Source organism: Prionailurus bengalensis, chromosome A1 (assembly GCF_016509475.1).
Source record: "Prionailurus bengalensis isolate Pbe53 chromosome A1, Fcat_Pben_1.1_paternal_pri, whole genome shotgun sequence".
Lineage (NCBI taxonomy): Eukaryota > Metazoa > Chordata > Mammalia > Carnivora > Felidae > Prionailurus > Prionailurus bengalensis.
The window spans coordinates 137672716-137693003 of NC_057343.1; the positions used below are offsets into that span (position 1 = coordinate 137672716).

Below are 20288 nucleotides of genomic sequence, written 5' to 3' on the forward strand. Positions count from 1 at the left end.
GGTAAGACAGTAAAACCACTTTGAAAAACAGTTCGGAAAATGTCTACCTACCATATGCTCCACCCATTCCACTCCCAGGTATTTACCACAAAGAAATGAAGGCATCGGTCCCTACAAAGCTTCGTACATAGATGTTTGCAGCTGCCTGGACTGCTATGGACTCCTAGGATGAGAGCCTCCAGGGGACTCATCACCCCGGAAAAATAAAGTACCTATCTAAGGTATCAGATCCTGCTGGGAAAGCTAGGTAGCATGTGTGGACAAAAGCCAGGAAAATACCCTTGAAGGTCACCCCTCTGGTATGATGAGGCCCCCAGGCTGCAGTGAGACTGGTCAGGAGTTAAGTGCACAGTCTAAAGGAGCTGAGGACACAGTTCTCACCCTAACTCCCAGCACACTGCTCCAGCGGGTCTTCGGCAAGGTGCAGACAGTGTCCCTGACAATGTACTATTCTCTATTGCAGAGCCATTAACAGTAAGAAACTGTCTCCTAGGCCTGTGGTAAGGATTAGCAAATAGGAAGTAAATAAAGCATTCGGCAATATTAAAGAATGGAAGTGTTTTTTAAAAATGCTGTTACAAGTCATTTCCCTCCTCTTGGGCTCTTACTCGTTTCTTAATAACGTTGAAACATAATGACACCTGGCAACAGGCTAACAGAAAAATCTCTGATTTCCTTTCATTGCTATAATACACAATCTCCATGCCTGCAAAGGAAAATTACTACTGCTTAAGCTCCTCATCAGCTCCCACCTTCCCCTCTTTTGACAGACAGACACAGATTCTTACAACATGGGCCTAGGGTAGTGCGCTCACCTTCCAAGGAGCCACAGGGATATTTTTGTTTATTGAAAGAATGGAGCTATTTTGGACCGTCCTTTTTTAGACTGGCTGCCAACCTGGGACCTGGAGACATGCAGGCTGCCATCTGCCTCACCCCAGCTGTTGCTGACCTGCCATCCGTCCCCAACCACGGATGCCTGCTATCTGCCAGGTCAGTTAAGCAACTCAGGAGAGATGCTTGAGGCTAAGGTATGGTGTGGATGAACGTGTTGGCAGCACACAGCCTGCCACACTCACTACCTTGACTTCCACTCATTAATGGGTGGCAGGTCACTTCCCATGACAATACGGAGCTGTATTCTGAGGAAAAAAACCTTCTCATGCAGCTCTGTGACAATCTCTTCTTATTATAAGGCAATGAATTCAGTATTCCCCACATTTTTGCTAAAAACCAAGACTATTTTTAAAAAATGTTACATTCTTAAAATAGAGAGAATATGTTATGTACATCTGAAATTTCTATCACTTAGCCTTCAAGAATGATAATTGTGCTGCAGATTAAATTATCAGTTCTGATTACTGACACTCTGACAGTAAAAGGAACAAGTTTAATTTTATGCATGCTAAACTGCCATGGTCTCAAAAGTACCGGAAAGTCTAAATAAGACTTTAAAGATGTAATTTGCAAACATCCTTGGTGAAGAGGAAGATACACATGGAAAGAAGGAGTTTTTATGGCTTGACTTTGCATTCAATTAATTCAGTAATCAAATACCAACACAGGAATTGTTAAAGCTTGTTAGAACCATGAGAACAATGGCTTTTACTGATGCCACAATTTTACCAATGACTTACAGTTTTATCTCCTGAAAATGGAGATTAGAGCCTGCCTCGGGGATCACGTGTATATATGTGGGCAGCACACATGGACTTGGGGAGTCCTGAGCTCAGAACTATTGACAAGGTAGCCTGAGAAAGAGACGCTTTTCACCAACTGATAAAGGAAAACTCTAGGTAAGCTCACTATAACAGAGTTCAAGTTGACAGATCTTAAAAGGGATCTCTTGTCGAGAAAAAGCTAAGACCACAGCCTCTAGAAACCAAGTACCATCAACAACCCAGAGACAAAATATAACACATTTCCTCCTATCTCTTAATTTTAATTTTCTCCTGCTTTACCATGCTCTATACTCTGGTCTCTATGGAATTCTTTCTGTCTCAGTTTCCTTGAAAAAAAAGCATACTGGGACTCTTACTGATAATATCTTCCACTGTGCAAACACTGCTGTTTTCATAGTACTGTCCCTCTGTTTACATTACATCCTTTTGGCTTCCCTTCTCTGCCTGGGTTAGACAGCCGCTTACGTGCATACCATCTATGCTGGCTGCTCTCAGGGAATCTCTATGCCTTAGTCTCGGCATCAGTAAAATAAAGATGCAAATCTAATTCTTAGGAATGTTCTAAGTTTATAGTAAAGCAAAGACAGAAAGACATTTTTCTTCCAATGCCAAAGAGAGGGTACATGGGTAGGAAACAGAAATTAATCCTATGCCCAAGGGAAAAATATTTTGCTCAACTCCTTTTCACACTAACACGGGGCATATAAAACTCTTTTTTAGCAAATATAGAGCATAACTGAGCTGTCAGCTTCTTATGCCTAGCAGTCAGATGCCCTGTGAAGGGACCTTTCCTCTCAGCAGCCATTGGTTGCACAGTTACTTTTCTCCTCAGTGCCTTAACACCTCTGCTTACTGCTAAGCAGCATCATGGCTTCTCCCTCACCAAGCCCAGAGAACAGATGGGTAGCGATACCAAAACCGGGCAGAAGTATATCCTGCTCAACCCCGCCCCTGCAATGATCTCCTGCCTACAGCATCTCTGGCCAGTCTGCATCTCTTCACTTTCCCCACATCTTCTTCAAGCTCTGTGGAGAAGCTTATGAGACTGGCTGTATTTAAGCTTTCATTTGGAAAACAGCACACCTATAAACCATATGTTCGTCTTACTCTATAAAGTCTAAACTAAAATAAGAAAAGAAAGCCTTTTTTGTAAGAAGGAAAAAACAAAGACCTAGAAAATTTCAAAAGGCCTGGAGGAAACCTAAGCAAAGGACTTTTCAAACACAATCTCATAGCAGGGTTCTTGACATTTCTTTGTGGCATGAATTCTCCGGCAGTCTGATGAAGCTCATAAACTCCTTCTCAGAATGATGTTTTAAATGCATAAAATAAAAGCACACAGGATCACAAAGGAAACCAGTTACAGTGAAATACAATTATCAAAATATTAAAAAAATCCTTAAGATGTGGGAACATGTGCTTCTGTATTAATGCATGAATTAACACTATCTAGCAGTAGTTTAATTCCAAATGCAATGTTTATGTATTATTTTTTTTTTTTTTTGAGAGAGAGAGAGAGAGAGAATGAGTAGGGGGAGGGCAGAGAAAGAGGGAGACACAGACTTTGAAGCAGGCTCCAGGCTCTCAACTGTCAGCACAGAGCCCAAAGCGAGGCTCAAACTCACGAACCACGAGATGATGACCGGAGCCAAATAAGCCACCCAGGGCCCCCCCAAATTTAATTTCTAAGCAGTGATGAGCATAATTTGTCAAGAGATCTGCAACAAACGTGTGAGATTTGAAAAATCTGCTTTTATTAGTGAGAAAGACACAGATGTTGCTTATAATACTGTGATCTGTTGCAAATATTCATAATTGAAGGAAATGCTAAATATTATTGAGAGTTTAGTGAAAATAAATACATAGTTTTATTCTCATTGAAGTTCATAGACCTCTCTACATTCTCTCCGCAGACCCCAACATATACATAAAGCAGTTGGAGGCACAGCTTCCCTGGCTTAAACAGAAGCAGAAACAGAAGCAGAGGGCTGGTGGCAGCATTGCCTGGCTTCTCTGTCACTGCCTTTTCCTCCCCAGCCCACAGCCCCGAGGGCCCTGTGAGCAATCAGCTCCAAGGCTTGTTGGAAGCAGCTTGAAAAGCACTCACAAAGAAGGTACTATTCGGCCTGTTGAGAGTACGAGTGCAATAGCACGCCTATGCCTATTTTCCCACTCTCCCAGCCGTATCTATACATATGGTGTGAACAGAGTATGTGGGGGATCGGGTTCTTCTTACCTCATTTTCTTTTCACTTTTTTATTCTCCTATTTTAATCTGGTTTCCTTTATTTTGTTATAGCCCACCAGTTCTTAGCATGCCTTCTCTTGTTTCTTACTGACGGATTTTGTTTATTGTACTTCAGTTCAGCGCTTGTGCTGTTGTACTCATTTTTACTCTTGGTTTTATTTTCCCATTAGATGTGTAGAATATTATCAGGGACTCTTTTTCTTGTCAACCTATATAGTGTCTGGTATTAACTGCTTTAATCATCTTTAGTTCACATTATTCCTTTGTTTAAAGCATCACTGCCCTTTCCTCGTTTTTGATTTTGATTTTGTTTGTTCGTTGTTGTTGTTTAATGAATGGTGGGGGGAAAAGCTGATCATCAGGTTGCAGTCCCCCACGGGTCAAATAGGGGTGTTTGGATATTCTTTTCCCTCATACTCTCTCAAACGCAGCCTTTCTAACTCTCCTTAAAAGATCCCTAGGAATCTCAATCTTGAAGCCTCTGAACTTTTAAACCTGTGTCCCTCAGGAGAGTCAAAGGCTAAAATTCTCTCCTGGGAGGATATAATGGTAACAAGCCAGCCTGTGCCAGCAGCACCCTGAACTGCTGGAACTTGTGCACCTGAGTCAACCGCAGATGCTCAGTCAGCCCTCCACTGGTCACGCAAGGTTCCAAACTTCTCTGGCTCTAATACTGCTTACATCATCAGTGGGGAGACCGATCACTAGAAGATGGGAGAACGCAGCAGTTAGGCTCTGCTTGCTGAGCCTGACCCGCATAGGCTGAGGCAGAGAAAGAGTTGAGCCAATGACAGAGGTGGCAGCCCAAAGTCCTGTTGTGGGCCCTACCCTCAAAGATGGTACTGCCTGGGGAGTGAGAAATCCTCCCAAGAAGCTGTCAGTTATTTGGGATTAAGAAATGGCTTCATTTCCTTACTCTAGACTGGTGATCATAAACTTCTCTAAGATGTCTAAAGTCATCCCATGTGGGGATGCCGGGCATCACAACCACTACATGCTGAAGACCTAACTGGTGGCAATACCACAGGCCCTTGGTGTCTTTTGGATCGACATTCCTGACTTCAATTAATGCAGAGAAACCTTGAGAGTTCATTACTTGTAACTTCTAATTTTGCTGAGGCAGAACCTTTATATATTCTCTAAGGCTGGAAAGCAGGAATGAGACATTTAGCTAATGAGTGAATGTAGCCAACCTCCATTATCTACATCTTGATGCAGTTTTTTGGGGTTATACCTAGTCCCATACACATATAACAGTAATTTCATGAAGTCACAAAAATGTTTATTTCTTTAAAAAAAAAAAAAGGCTGAGAAAAAGAGAGCCAATTTTCTTGGCAATGGAAGGGAGGAGAAACAACAGAAATAAAGCGATGCCATTGTTAGAATAGTTTTTTTTTTTATTGAAGTATAGTTGACATTCAATATATTAGAACCTCAGTTTTGATTAAGCAAAGGATGGGATGTCAAATTAAACAGTGACTCATCTTAAGATGGGTAAGAGTCTTCTATATAACCTATATGGAAACAGGAGGAAGAGTTTAGGAAACTTTCAAGTAAGAGTCTAGGCCTAACAAAACTGACATCATGAGAGGAATCATGATGGTCTTAAAGGCGGGACTTAAATTTCTCAGTTAAACTTTAACGTATGAGGAACGGGACAGTCTTTAACTTGGTCTCTATACTCCAGCACCTTGGACACAGCCTAGGCATGTAACAGGTGCTCAGTAAACACTTGCTGAATGTTGAATCACTGAAATCAGTTATATACTATAGAGGTACTTGTAAATTTGGGTTGTATTTCTTCCAAAATCAGGGCACTGTGTCCCACAGGACAGAATTCTAAGAAATAATTTCTCTTTAGACATTGGAACTATTTTCTGCATTTTGCCATCAACAAAGCAAAAGAAAAAGAACTGGGAAGATGGTGGCCTGAATACACTTTCCACCACAGGCAAAAATAACTATCAAAGGAGCCCTACGGTGCCAAAGAACCACTAAAAAAGGCAGGGCTTACTCTCATTAAAGAATACATTTATATTTAGGAGAGCACTTGCAATTATGATTTCAGGACTAGAATCTAAAATTATGAAATGATTAAAGGCATTCTTAAATTTAAAATAAATGCTTTTAAGGGTGCCTGGGTAGCCCACTCGGTTGAATGTCTAACTCTTGGTTCCAGCTCAAGTCATGATCTCACTGTTCATGGGTTCGAGCCCTATATCGGGCTCTGAACTGGCAGCATGGAGCCTGCTTGGGATTCTCTCTGTCCCTCCCCTGCTACCACGTGCACACGCTATCTCTCTCTCAAAAAAAAAACTTTTAAATAAGTATATTTCAGGTGTGAAATCTAATGTACTTAAGATTTACATTTGTACACAAAACACCAAAAAGGTGGCAGAATTTACCCAATTCAGAAAGAAAGAAAAAAAAAAAGGCTCATTACTATGTAGCTAAATCATGTAAAAGAAAATTGAATACATTTTCATTAATATAAAGAAAGCTTTAAAAAATGTACCTAGGGGATGCCTGCATGGCTCAGTTGGTTGAGTGTCTTACTTTGGTTCAGGTCATGATCTCAGATTCATTAGTTCAAGCCACGCATCCAGTTTGTTGCTATCACTGTGGAACCCGCTCGGGAGCCTCTGTCCCCCTCTCTGCCTGCCCCTCTCCTACTTATGCTCTCTCTCAAAAATAAAATAAACATTAAAAGAAATAATAAAAAAATACCCAGATGGAAAAAATAAAAAACTCTTTTAATCAAAACAAAGGACAAATGGCAAATTCTACTGTAATGCTTACTAAGAACATTTTTTTAATTAACTTATATATTTTGAGAGAGAGAAAGTGCAAGCTAGGGAGGGGTAGAGAGAGAGGGAGAGAGACAGAATCTCACACAAGCTCCACTTTGTTAGCACGTAGCCAGATGTGGGGCTCAAACTCATAAACCATGTGATCATGACCTGAGCTGAAATCAAGAGTCAGGTGCTTAATCAACTGAGCCACCCAGGCACCCCAAAACATTTTAAGCATCAGTTTGAATCTATTTTTGAAACCCAGGAATTGGAACAAATCATAAATCACATTTTTTAAATCACAACAAGGAATCACAATAAAAAGTTGTAAGGTATCATTTTGATCTGATAGATGAAACTATAAGAAAAAAATCAGAATTTATTTGACCAGTCCCTTATTTAGCAAGCTTTAGGTTATTCACATCTTTTGCTACCACAGATGGTGCTGTAGTGAACAAGCTTCTTTTTCTTTTTACACACAGGTGAGTGTGTCTGTAGTTCACAGTAGGATTGTTCACAGCTGTGGGAAAGTATGAAGCAAATGTGGTAATGTCCGTAAAGTTTTACAATATAGTGTTAATTAAAAATAGGTGCTGAATAGTGGATATAGACTGTACTTCCATCTGAATAAGAAAGGGAGAGAAGAGATATATAAAATTGTTCACCTATCAGACTGACAAAAAATCTCAAAGTGTGAAAACACCTGTTGGCCAACCTGTAAAAACAGGCCTTTCTACTCCCGTGCTGGCAGTAATGTCATCTGGTGAAATCTCAATAGAAAGCAATTTGGCAGCAGCTATTATAATTACAAATGTATACACTTATGAGGATTATGGGTAAAATTACATGTGTACAGGATTGTTAATTACTATACTACACCTACTACAAAGAGACAGAGCAAACAACCTAAAGGTCCTATAATAGAGAACTGGTTTAAATAATACATTCACAATACAGAATATGATGCATATAAAAAAATGAGGAAGCTATCTATATACTGATATGGAAATATCTCCAAAACACAAACTTAAAAAGGTGCTAAGCATTATGCATAATACCTACTACCCTTTGTGAGAGAATATATAGTCAAATCAAATGGAAAACTTACTTGTAAAGGTAATACTCTGCATGGTCTATCTCTTCTCTAGATGAAATGTTGTCCACAAACTGAAAGACAGAAAAATAAACTTTGAATACAGATTATGCTATATATTGGACCTGATTCACACAATAACCTTAAAAAAGATAGGACATCCAGGGGCACGTGGGTGGCTCAGCTGAGTAAGCATCCAACTTAAGCTCAGGTTATGATCTCATGGTTTGTGAGTTCGAGCCCTGTGTCGGGCTCTGTGCTGACGGCTCATAGCTTGGAGCCTGCTTTGGATTCTGTGCTTCCCCTCTCTCTCTGCCCCTCCCCAGCTCATGCTCACTTGCTCTCTCTCTCAAAAATAAATAAACTTAAAAAAATTTTTTTTAAAAGATAGGACATCCATTTTATTCGAACACTGTTCCCATGGTACGGCTCCATTCTTGAAACCCTTTTGTGCTAATGCAAAGAACACACAAAGCCTTCTGTTTTTCTATGTGTAGATCAACCTTGATAAGAAAAACTGTTTGAAAACCAAACATGAAACTTGCCCAGAACGAGAGAGCTCCTCCTACTATGTTTATAATTAGTTATCAATATTTCCCTTTATCTTTAAATCCTGATATTTTCTCTATGTTCCAAACTCCAAACATGAGAACAGGTAGGTGAAAGGAGAAAGACTCTAATGGCTGAAAAAATATGGCCCAAGAGATGAAAATCTAAATTTAGAAAATGTAGCCTTACGACCATTTTTCCTACTCTGACCCTGCTATGAACCAGTCAACCTGTGATCCTTCCACCAACAAAGTCTTCCTTTGAACCATAAAATCGTTCTGTATGCTCCTAACTCCAAAGTAAAGAAACAAGCAAAAATAATTATTCCAAGGATGTATTCTATCCTATAGGAGACACAGGCAAAAAGGATGGAGTAGGACAAAATGTATGTTGTGCCTAAAATTGAAACTTTATGAAGAAAAACAGCAAAAGCGGAGAGGCTTTCTAAAAATGTCTAGGACTTAAGGATTTTATTTAGAAATCTCATTAAGGAGCAGATAAAACACAATTCAAACACAGGACTTAAAGTTGAGAACTCATTCTCCTGAGTGAGTGTTTGCTGTGTGGCAAAGACAGATGGTACAGCCACTCCAGAACTTAGCTGGTCCATCTGCATTAAAAGAATAAGGGCACCTACACTGAAGAGTGTGAGACTCCAGTGAGAAAATGTACGTGAAAGCTCTTTAAGCTCTCAAGTGCTGCTTAAACAAGTATCAGGTATTATGGCATACAGAAATCTTATCCATCATGTAAGAGATGAGCAATGGCTTTTCAGTCCCCCTCTGAAAATTGAGGCTACACAATTTAGGTTATGACCTAGTTAAAACTGCTTCCCTACTAAAAGGAAAATATCAAGAGGCAGAAAGAAAAGACTGAGACTAAAAAGGATAAGGGTTTCTTTACTGTTCCTCATGTAAATTTAAAAACATCCTGAATTTTATGGTGCCATTAATTTCTACAAAGAATTTTCACAATTAAGATCTCATTTTAGCATACCAGCCCTGTGGGGAGATACTACTGATCCCACAGTAGAAATGAGGAAATTGAGAGGGGCTCAATTGCCTGATGTCACAAAATGAATTCATGATAAAGAAAAGATCAGATCTACTTGAGGGAGGCAACAGAGAAAGACTTTGATGTCGCAGAGATTTGGGTTTGAAGCTCAATTTTTCTATTTGTGAACTGTGTGCACTTGAGTAAGTTATCAACCAGTCTGAGTCTTACATATAAAATGCAGTTAACAGTGCTTATCTCATACGGCCATTATGTGAATTAATAGAGGTAATGTACATTAAGAAGCTAGTACAATAGCTGGTATAGAAAGTGTTCAGTAACAGTTACTATCAATTACCATTCTTGATTTTCAGCCTAATATTATCCTCTGCTCCACTGCACTGCAGTATTAAACAGTAATATCCATTCTTTTATAGACTTTCTCAAATATCAAAATCACTTCCAATATTAACAAGTGAAATACTACTACTATGAAGGGTGTATCAACATAAAAAAATCATAGTATCATAGAACAGAATATCATATCCTAGAAAAATTCAAATCAGATACACAACAATGATCACTGACATCAGAGTCTGGTAAATTTATTACTTTTTATTTCAGTTATAGAAATTTGCTACTTTACCACAAAATATCTATTAGTAACTACAAAAACATACCCTACTATGCAAGAGTATTTCCTATGAAAAGTAGCCTTTATTTACACAGCTTCATTTAAATAAAGAGCCTCTCATCCTCCTCCTTTGAAAATATAGATGTTTAAGTTTTCTTACCCGTGATATTGTTAAAGAACTAACAGGCAGCTTTCTCTCATATGTTTTATCCATTAAAGATGCTAGATCAGCTGTGAAGACAAAGAAGGAAAAAGAACGTTGTCAAATACACATATTTCTTAAGAAAAATCTAACAGATAACAACTCCTACCAGATGGCTGCCAACATTGTGAAGTCATTATTAAAACAGATGCTCTTTCTTGCTCTTTTTATAAATCATTTTTGTAAAAGTTAGAAAGGATGAAGGAATATTAGTAATATTTAAAAAAATGGTTTACTTAACTGGAGTAAGGATTATTTTTAAAATCCTACCATATATTTAGCTTTTTAATTTTTTTAACGTTTATTTATTTTTAAGAGAGAGAGATAGAGAGCACATAAGCCAGGAAGGGGCAGAGAGAGAGGGAGACACAGAATCTGAAACAGGCTCCAGGCTGTGAGCTGTCAGCACAAGCCCGACACAGGGCTTGAACTCACAAACCGCGAGATCATGACCTGAGCTGACGTCAGACGCTTAACCCACTGAGCCACCCATGCCCTCGACCATATAGTTAGCTTTTAAACAGTGGATCAATAAAGTACCTCTGGAAGGAGATATTAGAAAGTGTTATCACTGACACTTTCCAGGGAAAGGAATTACATAGTAGGGAACCAAAGAAAGGAGATCCTTCGTTGCTTACACACTTATTCTTTTTGCATTTTGAACCAGGTAGCTAGCTGTATTAGCTCTTCAAAAATTTAAAGATTGGAATTTATGAAATGACTTTTACACATTTTCTGAACAAATCTGAGAGGCATTCTGACTACGTTTAGTAATTTTTGGCCTGAACTAATTCCTATTCTGGTTGCTTTGAGCAGAATATCCACAGAAATACTTGGCATTCCTGAGATTACATTGTTATCTCAGAGTCTAAAAAGATCTGAAACACCAAGCAACATACTCTCAAAAGAATTATTTCACACCTTCTCATTGCTTCTCAAAGTTACAATATGTTCTTTCCCCTTCTTTCCTCTCCTGAGCTCATGGTTTTGTGTCTTCTTTCCCTGAGTATAAAATAGAAGCAATCAACAGAACTTCATCCTCCTCCCACCAGGTCTCCAAGCTACCAGCATCTATGCACATATACTCTGCCTTCTATTTTTTAATAAAGGATGAACTTTATCAAACAAAAAACCAAAATGACAAAAACCTCCCTTAACCTCCTATCTCCTTCCAGATAACTTCTCCGTTGCTCTGTTCCCCTCAGCAGCAAGAGTTCTCAAATCAGTCATCCCTGACACAACTATTACTACTTCCTTAGGTCCTTTCTTGAACTCGTTCAAATCAGGCTTTAGTTTCCATTATTCCACTAACACCAAAGACCACCTCCACAGTGTTAAATCCAACAGTTAGTATTTCATCCACATCTTACTTGACCTCTCACTAGCATGTTAACATAGTTGACCATTCTGTACTCTTTCTTCACTTTCTTGGGTTCCTTTGCAAAATCTCCTCTTATTGACTTCTAAATGCTGGAGTGCCTAAGTCTCAGTGGTAGACTTTTCACCATCTTCTCAGTCCCTGGGTGATCTCATGCCCTCCCACAGCTTTAATATCATCTATGGATTATTTACTCCATGTATATATGCCTACCCTGACTTCTTTCTGCCTGTAACTTCAGACTTGTGTTTCCAACTGCCGAGGTGACATCTCCATTTGGATGCCTAACAGGTATCTAAACATGGCAGGTCCTCTTAATTCTCCAACCTTTCCCTCAAACTTGCTTTTCGCATCTCAGTAAACAGCTATTACATCTACCGGCTTATTCAGGTCAAAAACCTAGGTGTCTTCCTCAACCCCATTCTTTTTCACTCTATAACCAACTGTCAACAAGTACTAAAGGCTCTAGATTTGAAACATAAATATAAATATGTATTTTTTCCTACTACCACTGCTAATCTCACACCTCCCGACTAGTCATGTTAACTATTGCCCCCCCCCCCACTTACAATCTAACCTCTACACAGCAGTCTGAGCAAGACTTTTAAAAAAAGATAAATCAAATACTGTCATTTTCTCTTCTCAACCAGCCAACAGCTTTCTATCATACTTGGAATAAAATCCAAAATATTTTCTATGACCTACAAATGCCTACATAAGCTAGTCTGTATTTGTTTTTTGTATTTTCTTTTACACTTAGAAGAAGCAGAGGTAATCAATCAACAAGTAATTCTTAAAGACCTATTGCTGTGCATTTAGCCATTTTTTTTCCTCTTTCCTTTCCCTGGAGTAATGCTCTCAACGACTCAGTAGCTACTGGGGGAAAGCAACACAAAACCCTAAAAACCTGATATAATGTAAAAGTGATTACTTTTCTTACAACTTCCTTCAAGGGATTGACACCAGGTAATTAAAGACTATTAAAACACGCACACATGGAGGTCTCTAAAACCTCTTCACATTAAGGCAAATTACTATTGTTAAACCTACTTGCTCAGAAAGGGATATTAAACAGCAGTCTCATGGTACCAAATCTTTTTGATACACGTTGGATTGAGTTGGCTTCTGTAGCGTGGTAACTCAAGATTCCATTTTAATCCTTCACACCAAGACTTCTTCAGTCAAGTGAAATTGGTTGGGGCCTCAAAAAAGCAACAGCTGCATAGCAAGCATCAGATGAATAACATTTGCATATTATAAGTCAGAGAGGGGTTTGCTGCTAAATATTCTATGTGACCAATCACCTTACACGATAGTGTTGGCGTGATGAATGAGGCAGAAAACTGCACAGAGCAGAGATGGCCAGGAAAGCTGGAGCAGCTGTGGCCTACAGAGGGCCAGCGCCATACGCTTCTGGACCACGGACTTCAACAGCCAAAAAAACACTTCGTGTTTCAGTGAGGGGCCCACAAATGTCCAGGTTTTGTTAAAAAAAATGTGCCACAGAAGATGCCTTCTTCCCTGTCATTCAGCTCCTCAGGACTGCAGCAGACAGCTGAGGTCCACAAAAGCCATATGGGAAAATGCATCTTCATTTAACGAAACTTAAAGCTGTATAGACAATGTGAAAGTATGTCCAAGAAATGAAATGTATACTAGTATAAAATGCTCGTATCTGAAGAAAACAATACCATTGATGATTTAAGGTCATAAAAGATTTTATTCAAGGATCCTGCATGATTCCAAGTATAGGAGGGTACTCGTTCACAAACCCGGTTGAGGATTTGAATCACGTGCAGGATTTTAAAACTTTAAAACTTCAGGGGCACCTGCGTGGCTCAGTAGGTTAAGTGACCACCTCTTGATTTTGGCTTAGGTCATGATCTCACTGGTTCGTGAGATGGGACCCACTTAGGGCTCCAAGCTATCAGCATGGGATTCATTCTCTCTCTCTCTCTCTCTCTCTCTCTCTCTCTGTCGCTGCCCCTCTCCAACTTGCATTTTTTTCTCTCTCTCGAAATAAATAAACTTAAAAAAAAAAAAAAGAACTTTAAAGCTTCAGATTCCTATGCTTCACACCCAGAGAGCAATTTTAATTCTGTAGGCCTGAAGTGAGACCAAGGAAATACCAATTTTTAAACAAAGGCCCCAAGAGATTGCAATGCAACCTCATAAGAACTAGAGTGAATTATGTTTGAGAACTGCCATGGAGAGAACACAAAACACATCTTCAATATTGCTCTTAAGTTCAAAGATGATATTAAACTGAATTCTATTTCTGGAAAAAGGTGGAAAATAAAACACCTAAATAAAATATTTTTTAAAAATTCATATATATGACAGTTTTAAGTGAGAAATTATTAGATGGTTTTGGTTTTTTATGATTTCTATGTGACTGTACATGACTGTTCATCAGTAAACACTAAACTCTTTCTGGGCTTAAGAAGATCTGTGTACCTTGGGAAAAATGGGTGAAGGGCATTAAGGAGGACACTTGTTGGGATGAGCACTGATTGCTATAGATAAGTGATGTATCACTGGATTCTAACTCCTGAAGCCAAGACTATACTGTACGTTAACTAACTTGAAAATACATTAAAAAAAAAAAAATCTGTGTACCTCATCGAATTTACATAATAAACTAGATACAAATTATTGTTGTTACCTCCTAGAAGTGATCAGAACATAGAATATGAAGCCATGTTTCTGTTTCCAGTATTAAAAAGCAAATACAGGCACACATGACATATGTACAGAAGCGAAAGAAGGAAGGAGGGAGTAGGAAACACCTAGAAACCCTTCTGAATGTAGATGTTTAGATTTTCATGTATCCATTTGTCTGTCACCAGAAGCTTTAAAACAAATAGTTTCAATAAAGGAAAAATCTAAAGGCAAGCTTTATACGCATATATACTAAGAAAAAGAGACTAAAGGAGGATGATATGGAACTGAAAGATTAGGAAAGCTGGTTTCAGAAAATGTCAGGCTTCAAGAGCAAGGTTTGAAAAATCACTGCAACAAGCCAAAGGCCTCCACAGCTGAAATGACACAGCAAAACTAAACCTCAGCTAATGAGAGAAATGTTTGTAAGAGAGGACCACAGTGCTTTGCTTCACCCTAATTCAAACGAGTCAGTGGTGTATATACTTCTTTGATTCCGAAAGGGAGTTCTTAAAAAAAAAAAAAAAAAAAAAAAGTGCTGAAAACCTAAAGGTATCCCTTACTTTATAATTACTTATAAACTGAAAAATCAGAAATAAAACATTTAATTCAGTAGGGCTGAGAAATCCAATTCAGCTCATCACCAGGGCCCTTACCCCTAGCAAGGTGATGCAAGCCAGAGAACTTTTTCTCATAGAAAGCAGGGAGCTTCCCCATCAGGCCTGCCCTCCTACTGGCACCCTATCAGTTTGCCAAAAAGGGTTTCTCCTTAGTACCATTCACTGTGGGCCCTAGTCTGTAATTCAAAAGCTGCTCACTGGTTAATGCTGTTAACTTGCACCTTCTATCTCCTCAATAGATCTGCATGGTTAGTGGAGGAATTTCAGAGGCGATGCTTTAATTCAGTGTTTATTTTAACCAAAGGGAAGCCCAGTACAGAAAACAGTTTAAAACTGTAATCTTCTGACTTGAAATGGAAAGCCCAAGAACCCCTAGGGTTCTCTGAAGCTCAGTTGGTAAAAGTAAGGCCCTTTCAATAAAAATATCAACTGGAATGGGTTAAAATGTGTGGAATACTTAAATCCATGAGTTCATACTGATATTTAAAAAAATCTATCACCAGTGATCATTTTTGGAGGATGGCAGGAGGTCAACCCATGATTTTGAAAGCTGCCTCTTTCATACAAACTGTACTGCTGATGAAAGAGATAACTAAACTACTGATGAAAGAGAATTCTTCTAAGACATTTTCTGGGTAATAAATAAGAAACAATAGAATTAAAATGGTAACATTTTGCAGCTCCTAATAAAAGAGTAGATATAAGCAATAGTCATGACTGGACTTTAACATCACAGAGGCCTTTAACATAAACAAATGCTGTGTGCCTCTTGACAAAAGTAAACAACACTTATATTCATGCCAAAAGAAAAACAAAAAAACAAAAAACCTAAATCTGATCAAGTGTCCAACTCTAACTACCAGCTTTAGCAGACAAATGGAAGGTAGAAGAACATGTTAAACACCACCAAAAGAATGAAAACAGCAAATCCAGAATGTGGGAACAAAAGACCTGTTTTCCTCAACAAATAACAGCAAGAAAAAGAAACTTATAGATTAAAAAATATTTAATTAAAAGAAATCTCAACACATTACAGTGTATGAACCTTACCTGGGCCCATTTCAACAAACTATAAATTAAAAAGAAACGTATAAGACATTTAGGGAAATGTAAACATTGATGGCACATCGAATGATGTTAAGGAATGACTAATTTTTTTAAATGAGAATGGTATTATAATTGTATTTTTAAAAAATCCTTATCTTTTAGAGGTACATGTGAAAATACACATAAAATGATCTGCTAACAAATGTTAAAAAGTAATCAGGTCATGGGAAAGGGGATTGATGAAACAAGTCTAGAAGGAATTGACAACTGCTGAAGCAGTTGTACCGGGTGACAGTACTCCGGAGGTTCATTATACCAACCTCTCTACTTCTATATATTTCTATAAAAAAGATTTTAAAAGAGGCAAGAGAAGGGGAGTATATAATGAATTGCACTGTATGGACCTTATCTGCATACTGATTCAACCAAACCATTAAAAAGATTTATGAAATTATCAGGGTAATATGAACACTGTCTTTCATATTTAAATAATTATTAAAAATTTAAGTGTGATAGTGGTATTAAAAGTACCCTTATATTTGAGATATATATTAAAATATTTATGGATGAAATTAGATACTATCTGGGCTTTGCCTCAAAATAAACCAAAGGATCAGCATGGTACAATCAGAATTAGAGATGAAGTAAATATTAGCCATGAGCTCTAATGGGAGCCAGTATTAGGACTTCTTGAGGGGAAGGAATGTTTTATTTCTTACATAGGTTTGTCCACCTTGTGATAGTATACCAATGTAAACATTATGATTTATGGACTTTTTCAGTATACATTATACTGCAACCAAAAGGTATTTTTTAACTTTTAATGTTTATTTATTTAGTTAGTTTTTTGAGAGAGAGACAGTGTGAGCAGGGGAGAGGCAGAGAGAGAGAGACACACACACACACACACACACACAGAATCCAAAGCAGGCTCCGGGCTCCGAGCTTGTCAGCAGAGAGCCCCCACGCGGGGCTCGAACTCACGAACTGGGCCAAGGTCGGAGGCTTAACCGACTGAGCCACCCAGGCGCCCCAAAATGTATTTTTTTTTTAAAGCAAGAAATCCACTGTTCAGTGCGAGGGAAGACACTACTACAGATATCACCGAGAAAGCTATTTTTCAGCATAAAGGAAATGGGCTCAAGTAAATGTCAAAATATGGCCTCAGTTTCCTCATCTACAAGCAGCAGCTGCATTAGCTGGCTGTTGTGTGCATTAAATGGGATGGTGCGTCTTAAGTGCTCAGCACAGAACTAGTAACGAATGAAGGCTGCCTTTCGACTCTTTTGCCACAACACCTGACTTGCATCCATACCCTGCTTGATCCCTAAACTGCAGTGTAGGTACCAAATAGCACCCGCGGTTTTAATCAAGACCTCCGTAGTAATAAATTACCCTCCTACCGGGGCTGGACAGATCCCCATTAGGGCGCCCCCAAGGCTCTAATAGAAAACCACTGAGACTGAACAGGAGGCACCAGAGCCTCACGCCCGTCAGAGCAAGCACCGAACATCTCTCATCCGCAAGTAACCCGCGTGGAGGCGAAATCACGTAAGGAGATGGAAGCCAAAGCCCTACACCCACCCAGGAACCTTACCTCTCCCACCCAGCTCCACTCCACCCCACGCCCTCCAATGAAGACGCGCGGAGTAAATGCCTCATATCGCCCCTCCTCCCTCCCCCAATCAACGAGCCCGCACCAGGTCCCAGCGCCCAATCACAGCGCTCCACATGCTAAGGGCAGGACTCCGCGCGCGCGCGTGCACGCACGTACGGAGGAGGCTTCCCTAAAGGTCCGCGCCCAAATGCCCAGTTCCAAAGGCTGCGCGGCGGTCTCCGCAGAGGCGGCGCTGCCACCTACTGTACGATCCTCGGGATGCAGCCCTGGGCGCAGTGCCTCAATTCTGAGGACCCACATCTCAACCCAAACGCTCAAGAGTTAGGGAAAACATGCGCGAAAGTTTTAATTACATTTTGTTACGTAGAAGGAAAAAAAATACTGCCTCAGATAGCCTCTTTTCCTTTAGAGCAGTTGGAGTTTTAAAACCCTATCTCACTTCATGGCCTAATCTTTTATACAGTGTAGAATCAAGAGGCTAGGGATTCATTCATTTCACCTATTTCGGGAGCACCTATTATATGTCAGAGGGTTAACCGAAGCAGGCTTTATAATCCTAATTTATGGCAACAAGAACGTGGGTTAAATAACAGTTTCTGAAAGCTGTCAGAGCTTCGGCTCACATCCAGATGTGTCCTCAAAGTGCAGACTTTTCACCACATCAAACGACACAACATAGACACAAAGTGCTGTAAGAATACAGGGTGAGGAAAAAAATCAATTCTGACTGGATAGGGATCCAAGACGTACAGAGGATATTCTAGGCAGAGTACCATTCAGTAAATGGTAGCCGTTACTACTTTCCAAGTATACTAATTTTTAGAGAGAGAAGACAATTACCTACATTTGTTGCAGACTTATAATTCTCATTCTCTGGCAAATAGCTTCTGCTTATTCAGGAATCTATGACAAAGGTTCCATAATTTTGTCCCCTAATACACAGGGCTTACTACATCCTATACCAAGGCACCAAATACAATTGTTTTTTCTAAATTTCCCTTCGTACCTAGGAAAGTGTTAATAGCTGAATAGCTTTCCTGGCATATCATAACAACCTTGCAATATAATTCATGGAGTCCATGTTGGTTTCATCATTGGAATGGTTGTTCCCAAAAAGAGCACTATTGGCCCCAGATGGCATAAATGCCCATTTTCTAAAGAAATATGGGGGTATTTTTTTTTTTTTTTTGACTCTCACAATGACTACAGGGAGTAGTGAGTGATCAGCAGACTAGAAAATTAGATAACCTGCAACGCAGAGACTGTACAACACATTAAAACACTGTCCCTGTTGGGGGCCAGAGTTTTCAGTATAGAAGGCTGATACAAATATAGACTAGAGGAAGGCAAGGAAGAACCCTCTGGGTATGAACTGGAATTAGAGGTTTTAGCATGAATTAATTATTTGTAATGTATGTACATGTAAGGTTATATGCATGTATGTGCATGTGTTTATGTGTATACGTACCTTTATTTTTCCTAGCTCTATCTACTGAATAGACCAAGAAGCAAAAATCCCATAGTAGCAAGAGGACAAGTAGTGCACAGATCTTGGTTTCTAACACCATTCCTTATTAAAAGGAAGCAGGACTCCTTGGAGAAATAATTGATTCCAGGGATAGAGCAGAAAGATACAGGATGGAACATTGGGACTCAGGTTGAAAGGGCTTCTACCAGCCAACTCTGAAACAATTTGATCACTAAAATAACAAGGATGGTAATGAATCATTAAAAGTAAAAGAGGAATCCACAACCCACAAGACCATACTGATAATAAACAGAGAAAGAAAGAAATGGGAGAAAAGGGAGGGCTCCTGCTTACATTAGAATACTGAGTACTAATCACGAAATGTGGAGGTATTAATAGAATTGGAAAACCATTGTTTTGCAAACATTATATTAAAGATTGATTCAGACAAGAAGCTGAATGGATACTAAATCTTAGGGGGAAACTCTTGATAAGCAGCAGGACACTGGCATGATATTAAAGTATCTCCCCACAAAATGCCCATTAGTCACAAGGGAGATAAACAGTAACTCTACGGTGGAAAGATCAGACACATTTGACTGGATGATCAAAGTTGACCTCAGCAGTGAGGGCAGAGGGACATCAGGTGTCTCCAGATGAGAAGTCGTCCTGAAAAGGACACAATATCCCTGACAATATTCTGGCCGGGGAGCCTTTTGAATCTAATTATGAAGAAATATAAAACAAACCCCAAAAGAAGAATATTCTATTAAAAAAAGGGACTCGCTTCTTAAGAAACGTCGGGTAGTCTACACCAAAGCAGTCAGTTTAAAGGCAATAGTATATGCCACAAACTCCCAAATGGGTAAAAAAAAAAAAGTGTGACTGTAGATAAATGAGAAAGCAAAACAAAAGGGTCAAAATGATGACACCTGGTGAATCTAGGCAGAGACTATAGATGCTTTTTGTATTACTCTTACAATTTTTTGTAAGTTTAAAATTTGCAAATAAAAAGTTAAAATATTTGCCCCACATACCATGGCATATAGGACATGGCAGACAATTACACGATTAAAAAAAAGGCAACCTATTGATAATTAACAACTCCATTTTACCTATAAACGCAAAGTACTTTTGGGGGCGTAATTTGAAAATAAGCTGAATTTTTTCAGAGATGCAACTACCATGTAAACTGAAGAAAGCAGTTTGCTTTGTTCAGAACTTTACCAAGAGTTGTTCACCATTTTGTGAATAAATCTGTGTCGCTCATGATAATGCCGCTCCTGGTATTGGAGTTTGCCAGT

General features: G+C 39.1%; 1 protein-coding gene across 3 annotated transcripts in view; it reads right to left on the minus strand.

The window, feature by feature from the left end:
* The window catches only part of MRPS27 (mitochondrial ribosomal protein S27), a 94377-nt gene that overhangs the window by 67604 nt on the left and 6485 nt on the right, over positions 1 to 20288 (minus strand). For 2 of the 3 annotated variants that reach the window (XM_043588539.1, XM_043588619.1), the window contains 2 exons: positions 10151 to 10221; positions 7830 to 7888 (listed from right to left, as the gene is read on the minus strand). In XM_043588539.1, the coding sequence (XP_043444474.1) occupies positions 7830 to 7888; positions 10151 to 10221 (130 nt within the window). Of the gene's footprint in view, positions 1 to 7829; positions 7889 to 10150; positions 10222 to 12620; positions 12730 to 20288 lie in introns of those variants that run through there. The other variant, XM_043588694.1, reaches the window with a different exon arrangement.